The 9,355-nt window shown below is 48.1% G+C and overlaps 2 protein-coding genes across 5 annotated transcripts in view; both read left to right on the top strand.

Moving 5' to 3' along the window:
• The first annotated feature begins 222 nt into the window (after positions 1-222).
• Positions 223-9,355, top strand: part of LOC123519469 (geranylgeranyl transferase type-1 subunit beta-like) — a 26,593-nt gene continuing 17,460 nt past the window's right edge. Inside the window, exons 1-2 of one of the 4 annotated variants that reach the window (XM_045280783.1) lie at positions 223-453; positions 541-697. The gene's annotated coding sequence lies outside the window, so the exon portion shown is untranslated. Of the gene's footprint in view, positions 698-9,355 lie in introns of all 4 variants that reach the window. The other 3 variants (XM_045280780.1, XM_045280782.1, XM_045280781.1) reach the window with 3 other exon arrangements.
• Positions 7,788-9,355, top strand: part of LOC123519254 (formin-like protein 14) — a 2,055-nt gene continuing 487 nt past the window's right edge. The window contains exons 1-4 of the mRNA XM_045280385.1: positions 7,788-7,914; positions 8,113-8,214; positions 8,656-8,835; positions 9,172-9,227. Of these exons, the coding sequence (XP_045136320.1) occupies positions 7,788-7,914; positions 8,113-8,214; positions 8,656-8,835; positions 9,172-9,227 (465 nt within the window). The remainder of the gene's footprint in view (positions 7,915-8,112; positions 8,215-8,655; positions 8,836-9,171; positions 9,228-9,355) is intronic.

The following is a 9,355-nucleotide window of genomic DNA, read 5'->3' as shown; positions in this document are numbered from 1 at the left end:
AAAGGGGACTTGAAAAATTGTCGTGGTAAAAAGGCAAGGCGTTTCTGAAAATGGCCGTGTGTCGCTTGAACCGTAAAAACACCCTTAAAATCCGAGTACCTTTGATAATACAGAGCCTTTAAAGTGGAGATACGGCGCAGAAGTGTTTCAGAGTATGATCCCGAGCGCGAAGATGAGACAATAGCAGTTAGATGGCAGGACTTGCTCTGCCCATCACGCATCACAACGCTACGTCACACAGTTCGCCATTCTCTCCCCCTCCCCCAAGCCTCTCGTACCGCTTCTCAGCCTCCAAAACCAGCTTGGCACAGTCCTTACTTAGTTACTAGTATTTCTACGCCCACACTAGCCCTGCGGAACAGCCTGGGCATACTGGAGGAGGCTGTGGTGGGCTGCTGTAACTCGTAGAAGATTATCATAGTCTGAAACACTGTGCCGCACCTCCCCTACATTGTAAGACCTCTAGTTGAAGTTACACGTGTTTCATAAGAGTATTTTTGCAATTCTAGTGATAGATTGATAAGTTTTCTACATCATCAGCTGGAGGAACACTCTTGAAACCCACGCTGATGATCGCCGTGGCCTTGGAAAAATAGTCGAGGTGAGAAAAAAGGAGCAAAATGTTTCAGAATACGAAAATAAGACGAACTACTGACGCTGAGATGGACTAAAGTGGTTCTACGTAACAACTAAAGGAGTAAGTAATGAATGCCTAGTTTTCTTTTTCTTTTTCTTTTTTTTTTTTTTTTTTACTATTACATACGAGTTGGTAGTCCCATGAAGATGTTAGCGTGTCTTGTGAGTGTAATGGAAGGATGGATAGGAGGCAAGGTGCTAAACTGGTGCTTGTTATATAGGATCCTATGCTTGTTAACTTTCCTTTCGTTCACCACCACCGCAACCACCACCCCTCCACCGGCACCACTTCTTATTCCTTTTCCTTTTTTTTTTCTTCTTCTTCTTCCTTATTATTGTCTTCCTTTTACTTCTTTATATTTCTCCTCATTCTAACTAGTCTCCTGCTGTTGCTGCTACTCCTCCTTCCTCCTCCTCCTCCTCCTCCTCCTCCTCCTCCTCCTCCTCCTCCTCTACCACCACTAGTCTCCCTGTCGTCCACTAACTTCCTATTTCCTCTCCACGTCATTAATCCTGCTTGAATGACGGCCCGAGGTGTGGACGGAGGCACACACACACACACACACACACACACACACACACACACATAAACTGCACTTACACACAAATCCAGTGAGTGTATTAGTCTCTCTCTCTCTCTCTCTCTCTCTCTCTCTCTCTCTCTCTCTCTCTCTCTCTCTCTCTCTCTCTCTCTCACACACACACACACACACACACACACACACACACACACACACACACACACACACACACATCAGTCCCCTTGCTCGACACTCGCCTTCCTGCTTCCTCCTCCTCTTCCCTCTCTTCTTCCTCTCTCTCTCTCTCTCTCTCTCTCTCTCTCTCTCTCTCTCTCTCTCTCTCTCTCTCTCTCTCTCTCTCTCTCGTGACTTCTCCTCGCCGCTCCTGCTTCCCCTCTCTTTTTTTTTTATACTTTTCCCCTCTCCCTTTCTTCCTCTCCTCGCCTCATTATTATGCCCTTTTCTCCACCCTCGCTCTCCCCTCTTGCCCTCCTCCTCCTCCTCCTCCTCCTCCTCCTCCCTTGTTCATGATTTCCCTTTGTGTATGCAGCGTTCTCTCTCTCTCTCTCTCTCTCTCTCTCTCTCTCTCTCTCTCTCTCTCTCTCTCTGAATAGTTTATCGGTATTTTCACACATTTTGCACCTTTTTCTCACTTTCTTTTACGTTTTCTCCACTTTACTTTTCAAATTTAACTAACCCCCAACACCTTACAACACAACGTACTTCCATAATAAGACATCCCTGTGTGTAATCTAACGTAACTTAACCTAACTTAATTTAATCCAATCTCATTCAATTTCCAATGCCTTCAAACTCCCTATACTTTCAAAATGTAATTCCAGTACTAAATTCAGCCCAAGCTAATCCCTTTCGGTACTGGGATGCATTTTTCCCCATGAGTTTTGGATATGATTAGACGATTTTATTTGCATTAGGAAGGATCTATGGAGGTTAGAAGATTAATGGCCAGTCTTCACTATTTTAATCCCCTCATAAGTTTCCAAAGCTGTTTACTTCACCATACAGTAAGCATTAAAAAGTGTCATAATAGTGAAAGGGCTTATCTAACATGACCTAATCTAACCTAACTAACCCCTTCAGTACCATGACGCGTCTCCATATTCATTCTGTTTACTGTTTAGTTATTTTATACAACTTCAGAAACTCATGTGGGGATTGAAATAGTGAAGACTGTAGCCATTGATCTTCTGACCTCCATAGACCCTTCCTAATGTCAATACAATGGTCTAATTGTACGCAAATCTCAAGGTAAAAAATGTGTCTCAGTATTGAAGGGACATCTAGCTAATTGAATGTAACCTAACCTAAGCCAAACTTAGCTTTAACTTAACTAATCTAACTTAACCCAACCCAACCCAACCCAACCCAATCCAACCCCACCCCCAACTTAACGTAACTTAATCTAATAAAACTCAGTCTAACCTATATTAACCTGACAAAATCTAACTTAACCTAACCTAACCCAATCCAACCCCACCCCAACCTGACTTAACTTAATCTAATGAAACTCAGTGTAACCTGTATTAACCTAACAAAATCCAGCGTAACCCAACCCAATCTAAACCAAACCTAACCAAACCAAACCAAAGACCCACCTACTTCACGTTAGCCTGGCCCTTCCCTCACGTCCCTCTCGATGACAGGCTATCTGTAGGGGACCAATTCCTGGATTACGGAGCGATAGAGAACGAAAATGCCTCTATTCCTGGAACCACCTCGCCGGCTGAGTTCCCGCGAAGCCTGGGACTGGAAGAGCGCGATTCTTTACCTGGTGGTAGTGAGAGAGAGCGAGCGAGAGAGAGAGAGAGAGAGAGAGAGAGAGAGAGAGAGAGAGAGAGAGAGAGAGAGAGGGAGAGGGAGAGGGAGAGATGTGAGTGTTCGGCGTGTTACTGCAGGTGGTTGTGATGAGGTGGAAAGAGAGAGAGAGAGAGAGAGAGAGAGAGAGAGAGAGAGAGAGAGAGAGAGAGAGAGAGAGATTTTAGACTATGGCTCGTATTCTCAACTCCACTATTTCAAAACACTTTATTTAATGCACGAGTCTATTGAGGTGTTTTTACGGTTCTAGAGGCAGAGTGACAAGATTTCTACATTATTAACTGTAGAAACACTCTTGAAAACCCCGCCAATCATCTCTGTGGCCCTTGAAAATAATAGTCATGGTGAGAGAGCTAAACGTTTCTGAATATGGAAGTATATCTGGTGGTGGTGGTGGTGGTGGTGGTGTGGTTAGGTGGAAGGAAAGAGAGTGGGAGTAGGACAAGGGGGTGGAAGACGTGACATGGCTGGTAGTGGAGGTGGAAGAGGAGATTAATGCGGTATATATAAACTGCAGGTGGAGGTAGCGTGGATGTGGTGCAGATGTGGTAGGTGGAGGATGAAGCTGGAGATGTGGATAAACCTAGTGGAGGAAAAGTGGAGATGAAGTATGGATCTAGTGGAGGAAAGTGGAGATATGAGTAAGGGCAGTGGAGGAGAAGTGGAGATGAGATGCGGAAATGAGGAAGGTGGGAATAAATGAGGTGAATGAGAGAGAGAGAGAGAGAGAGAGAGAGAGAGAGAGAGAGAGAGAGAGAGAGAGGGAGAGACTAGGGATTAGCTTTAGGAAGAGGAGTGTGGATGAAAGAGGGCAGGGAGAGTGGTGGACAGGTGGACAGGTGGACAGGTGGACTGGTGGTGGACTGGTGGACTGGTGGGGGACTGGTGGAGTGGTCTGAGTGACGCCAGTTAATTCACCTCAAGACTTAAGATAACTGGGAGTGACTGGTTGTGAATTGCAATACCTCCTTTCCTTCTCACTCCCTGTCACTCACTTTCACTCACTCTCACTATCATCCATCTCATTCATTCCTCTCTTTCTCTTTCGTATTTCTTCATTTTCTCTCTTCTTACTTCCTTTCCTTTATTGTATTTTTCTACCCTTCATTCATTTAGTTTTATCATTTTCTCGTATCTGTTATTTCTGTCTATCTTTGTCTATCCTTTTCTACTTTCCTACCTATCTTCACTATTTCCTTTCCACTTACTCTATCCTTTTCCATTTCCTCACCTATCTTCACTATTTCCTTTCCACCTACTCACTTTCACCCACCTACATAACAGTCAGTAAGTTAGCAAGTCAGTCAACCAGCCAGCCATCCATCCAGTCAACCAGTCAGCCAATCTTCCACCCAATCAATCAGTCAGTCAGCTATAGTCACTCATCCAGCCAGCCAGTCTTTCACCTAATTAGTCATTCAGTCAGCTAGTAAGCCAGCCATTCTTCCAGTCAGTCATTCAGTCAGTCAGGCAGTCAGTTAATTATCCAGACAACTAATCTGTCCACCCAGTTAGTCACCCAGTCAGTCCCCAGTCACCCACCCACCCAGTTAGAGTCGAGTGGTTGCGTCTCATGGGGGAGGCGCTGCAGGAGGTGATTCACGCTTCCTCGCCGACTTGTTTCCGCCGACAGGATAATTAGGGAGGAGGGAAGAGCAGGAGCAGGAGGAGGAAGAGGAGGAGACGGCACTCTGCACTTGTTCTTATTTTCCTGCTATCATCTCCTACTCCTCTTCTGTTTCTTCATCATCACCTTTTTCTTCTTCTTCTTCTTCTTCTTCTTCTTCTTCTTCTTCTTCTTTCTTCTTTTTCTTCTTTTTTTTCTTCTTCTTCATCTTCTTCTTTCTCCTTCTCTTTCTCCTTCTCCTTCTCCTTTTCCTTCTCCTTTTCCTCTTTACCTCCTTACAGTTAACATTCTATAATTAAGAGCTACATTTTACCTGCGTTATCTCATACCTGCAATTAACACCAACAGTAGTAGTAGTAGTAGTAATAGTAGCAGTAATAGTAGTAGTAGTAGTAGTAGTATAAACCCTTACAATTGTTGACTAAAAATACGTTACTATCAATACAACTTAACGTTATTTCAAAAGCCACATGAATAAGACGTGAGAAGAGCGGAACAGGAAGGCGAACAAATAAGAGGAGGTGAGGGGAGGTGAGGGGAGGTGAGGGAAGGGGAAGGACACAGAAAGAGCGAGTGTTAGGAGGAGGGATAGTTGGTGAGAGAATCTTGGGGAAAGACAGAGAGGCGGGTGGAGAAGAGAGAATGCTCATGGGAGAGGGGAGAGGGGAGAGAGAGGAGAAGGGGGGAGAGGGGAGAGAGGTCGTAAGGTAGTCGTGGGCCTCGTGAAGACTTAGGATTCCTTGTGAAGGTGATGGCTCTCTTGGGAGAAGGAGGAGGAGGAGGAGGAGGAGGAGGAGAAGGAGGAGGAGGAGGAGGAGGGAGGAGGAAAGGAGGAGGAGGAGGAGGAAGGAAAAGAAAGGAAGGCAAGGGAAAGAGAAAGACTGGAAGAGATGAAGGAGGAGAAAAGGAGGGAAGGCAAGAAAAAGGATTAGAGGAGAAAAAGGAAGGAAGGAGGGAAAGCAAGGAGGAAAAGATTTGATGAGGAGGAGAAGAAAAGGAAGAAAGAAAAGCAAGAAAATCAAAGACTGGAAGAAGAGGAGAAGAAGAAAGAAGGAAAAGAGAGAAGAAAGAGAAATTTAGAAAAGAGGAAGGAAGGAAGGAAGGAAGGCAAAGAGAAAAGAACAACTGAAGGAGGAAGAAGAGGAGGAGGAGGAGGAGGAGGAGGAGGAGGATCTTGAGGTTGATAAGGAGCTCAGGGCAAGAGACGGTACCTTACATGACCTTCCAAGTTGTCTATCCCTTCCAGAGACCATACTTGTTCACCTCTCTCTCACTTCTCTCCCTGCTCCCCTCTCACTCCTCTCCCCTCTCACCTTCTTTCACCTTCACCCATGTCTCTGATCCAGTTTCATTCCTGCCCACCTCCGCCCCACGTCCTTCGCCTCACACCTCGCCTAACTTTCCCTACCCTTGTTTTGACTTTATAAGGTAACTTGACCTAACCTAACCTCGTCTTACCTTAACCGATCTTACTTTACCTAAGCTAATCTAATGTACACTTACCTAACCTAACCTAACGTAACCTAATCTTAACCTGAATTTACCTTAACCTCACCTCACCTCACCTCACCTCACCTCACATAACCCGTCCCTCCCCTCCCCCCCTTTCCCTCCTGTGACCTCTGTGTTAGTTTGCGACGCAGGCTGACCTCTCGTTGACCTCGCCCCAAGCTGTCCTGCAATCCCTCCTCTTGCAGTAAATGTTTGTGATAATATGTGACTCACTGTGGTGGTGGTGGTGGTGGTGGTGGTGGTGATAGTTTCGTATGTGTGGTCTCTCTCTCTCTCTCTCTCTCTCTCTCTCTCTCTCTCTCTCTCTCTCTCTCTCTCTCTCTCTCTCTCTCTCTCACGTGCTTTGTATTTACTTAGCACAAAATACTTTTCATCCGTTAGTTTGTATAGCAAGTGTATTTATACGTGTGTGTGTGTGTGTGTGTGTGTGTGTGTGTGTGTGTGTGTGTGTGTAATTATCGTGTGCGTGAAAGAGAAGGAAGGACTAATGTAGGTCAGGTGTGTAGCGTTGCAGGTGACCCAGGAGGAGGAGGAGGAGGAGGAGGAGGAGGAGGAGGAGGAGGAGGAGGAGGAGGAGGAGCGAGTCTGGTCCTCGGTAAATAAATAAATTGATAAATAAATGCGGCGGAAAATGTTGTGCTGGATGTGTGTGTGTGTGTGTGTGTGTGTGTGTGTGTGTGTGTGTGTGTGTGTACACACCTTGATAATACTTAATTCTGTTTTATTTTCTTTTTTGCAATGCGGCGGCTGAGAGAGAGAGAGAGAGAGAGAGAGAGAGAGAGAGAGGAGGGAGAGGGAGAGGGAGAGAGAGAGAGAGACCTCATACAGGCTGACAGACACACACAGAGCATTACTTATTTTCTTTGAACATTGGCTGTGTTATTATTATTATTATTATTATTATTATTATTATTATTATTATTATTATTATTATCATTATCATTTTTTTATTATTGGTTGTAGTATTGTTATAATCGTTATTATTGATATTATTGGCACGTGGGAGGGCGTGGCGTGGCGTGGCGTGGCGTGGCGTGGCGTGCAGGTGTAGGACGTGAGGCAGGTGCGCGGGTGTCCCGGGGCAGCGGCATGATGCCGTGGTGGCCCCTCAGGATACCAGCAGGACGCCAGCAGCAGTAGCAGCAGCAGCAGCAGCAGGATGTGTCGCTGCAGGAGCAGCGTGGTCCTGGGCGTGCCCGTGCCTGGCGCCCCAGGCAGGTTAATGGTGCCCTGGGCCGGGGCGGGCGAGTGCTTGCGTGCCGGGCACCGTAGGCACAGCAAGCGCCCACCACCGTCATAGGTGTTCGGCTTTAGGAAAATCCATACCGAGTGAGCGCGGTGCGGCGTGGTGGGCCCTGCTGGCCAGGTGGGCGTGGCCGCTCCCACCACGCCCGGCCCGGCCTACACCACACCACACCACACCACGGCTGGGTCCAACTACAAGTACTCCTACTTGTACTTTACTTATGTACACACTTTAATGTACTGATACGCTGCTCAAATTATTTGTTTGCTACTTCACCCCGTGAACTGTGTGTACATGTACTGCACCACCCATCACTACGACAAACAGTCTTAGTTACATTTTTGTACAGGGAAAATGTGACGGCCACTCTGAGAATGTAGCATGGTGAGCAAGGGGGCAGGTGAGTAAGATGTGGTCTGGTGTGGTGGTGCTGGGGGCAGCGGTAGATGGGGCAGGTGATCCCAGGATACGTCAGGTGACGGGGGTTATGTCACGCCGTGAGGTGACCTTCCCTGTGCTTACCGTCACCACTGCCAGTGACGAGATGTGAAATCCGTCAGCCGTCACCCCGCCAGGTGCGGCACGCCCCGCAGCCCAGCCGTCCCGCGCCCCTCCCGTACCTCCTGTGCCTCCCGTGCCGCTGAGGGGCGTGTTTTGTAACGCGTGGTGCAGAGCATAGCAACTGTCACCACCGCAGCCGCATGTTCATTTTACCAGACTCCATTACTGTACAGCAGGAGAAATGCGCGCTGATGGAGAGAAATTCCCGCTACGCTGCATCATGTTGCTGCACACTGTTAACACCACAAGCCAGGGACTGCTTGGATCAGGAAACAGTACAGGCAGCTGCACCTCAACCACTCCTGCCTCCCTCCCTACCACCCTTCTTCCCTACCACCCTTCTTCCCTACCACCCTTCTTCCCTACCACCCTTCTTCCCTGCCAACCTTCTTCCCTACCTTCTTCCCTGCCAACCTTCTTCCCTACCACCCTTCTTCCCTGCCAACCTTCTTCCCTACCACCCTTCTTCCCTGCCAACCTTCTTCCCTACCACCCTTCTTCCCTGCCAACCTTCTTCCCTACCACCCTTCTTCCCTGCCAACCTTCTTCCTACCACCCTTCTTCCCTACCAACCTTCTTCCCTGCCAACCTTTTTCCCTGCCAACCTTCTTCCCTGCCAACCTTCTTCTTTGCCAATCTTCCTCCCTGCCAACCTCTCTCCCTGCCAACTTTCCTCCCTGCTAACCTCCCATCCTGACAGCCTAAATTCCTGCCAGCCTCGCTCTCTGCCAGTCTTGCTCCTTACCACATCCCTGCAGCCTCCAGGCAGCTTCCTGCTCACCTCCTTTGTTGCCCTGTTACTCTGTCCCCCTTTACGGCAGGCCGCGGCCCCGCCCCTCTCCTACCGTCGCCGCCGCCGCCGCCGCCCTCTGTGGGGCCACCGCCGCCTTATAACAGTAAAACACCACTTTGCTCTCTGACACGAAGCTTGGCACTACTTAGGCAGCGAACATGAGAGTGGCGCCACCAAGCCGCCGCACCAGCCGCCAGACGTGCAGCTACAGGACCTGACACGCCGCCGCCGCTGGCTTCATGGTGTTTAGGACATTTTGTTAGCCTGGGGCATGTAACACCGCGAGGTCTCGTCCCCAACACCGCCGCCGCCGCCGCCGCTGTGCTGTACTGCGGCAGACGCGGCGCTCGGTGCACCAGCAAATTGGTCATAATTTTATGGCTGAACACACTCATATTGCATTCACCAAGTTTAGGTGTAACGTGCGTGTATCCTCCAGGTGGTGACCTGCCGCTGCGTGCTGCACGGCGACACCCGCCTGGCTCTAGCCTGTGGGTGCACACACACACACACACACACACACACACACACACACACACACACACACACATATATATATATATATATATATATATATATATATATATATATATATATATATATATATATATGCATGCATGCAC

The sequence above is a fragment of the Portunus trituberculatus genome, chromosome 45, assembly GCF_017591435.1.
Source record: "Portunus trituberculatus isolate SZX2019 chromosome 45, ASM1759143v1, whole genome shotgun sequence".
NCBI classification, from domain to species: Eukaryota; Metazoa; Arthropoda; class Malacostraca; order Decapoda; family Portunidae; genus Portunus; species Portunus trituberculatus.
Note: the sequence above shows the minus strand (reverse complement) of the source record. Positions and strands in the feature narration are given on the sequence as shown.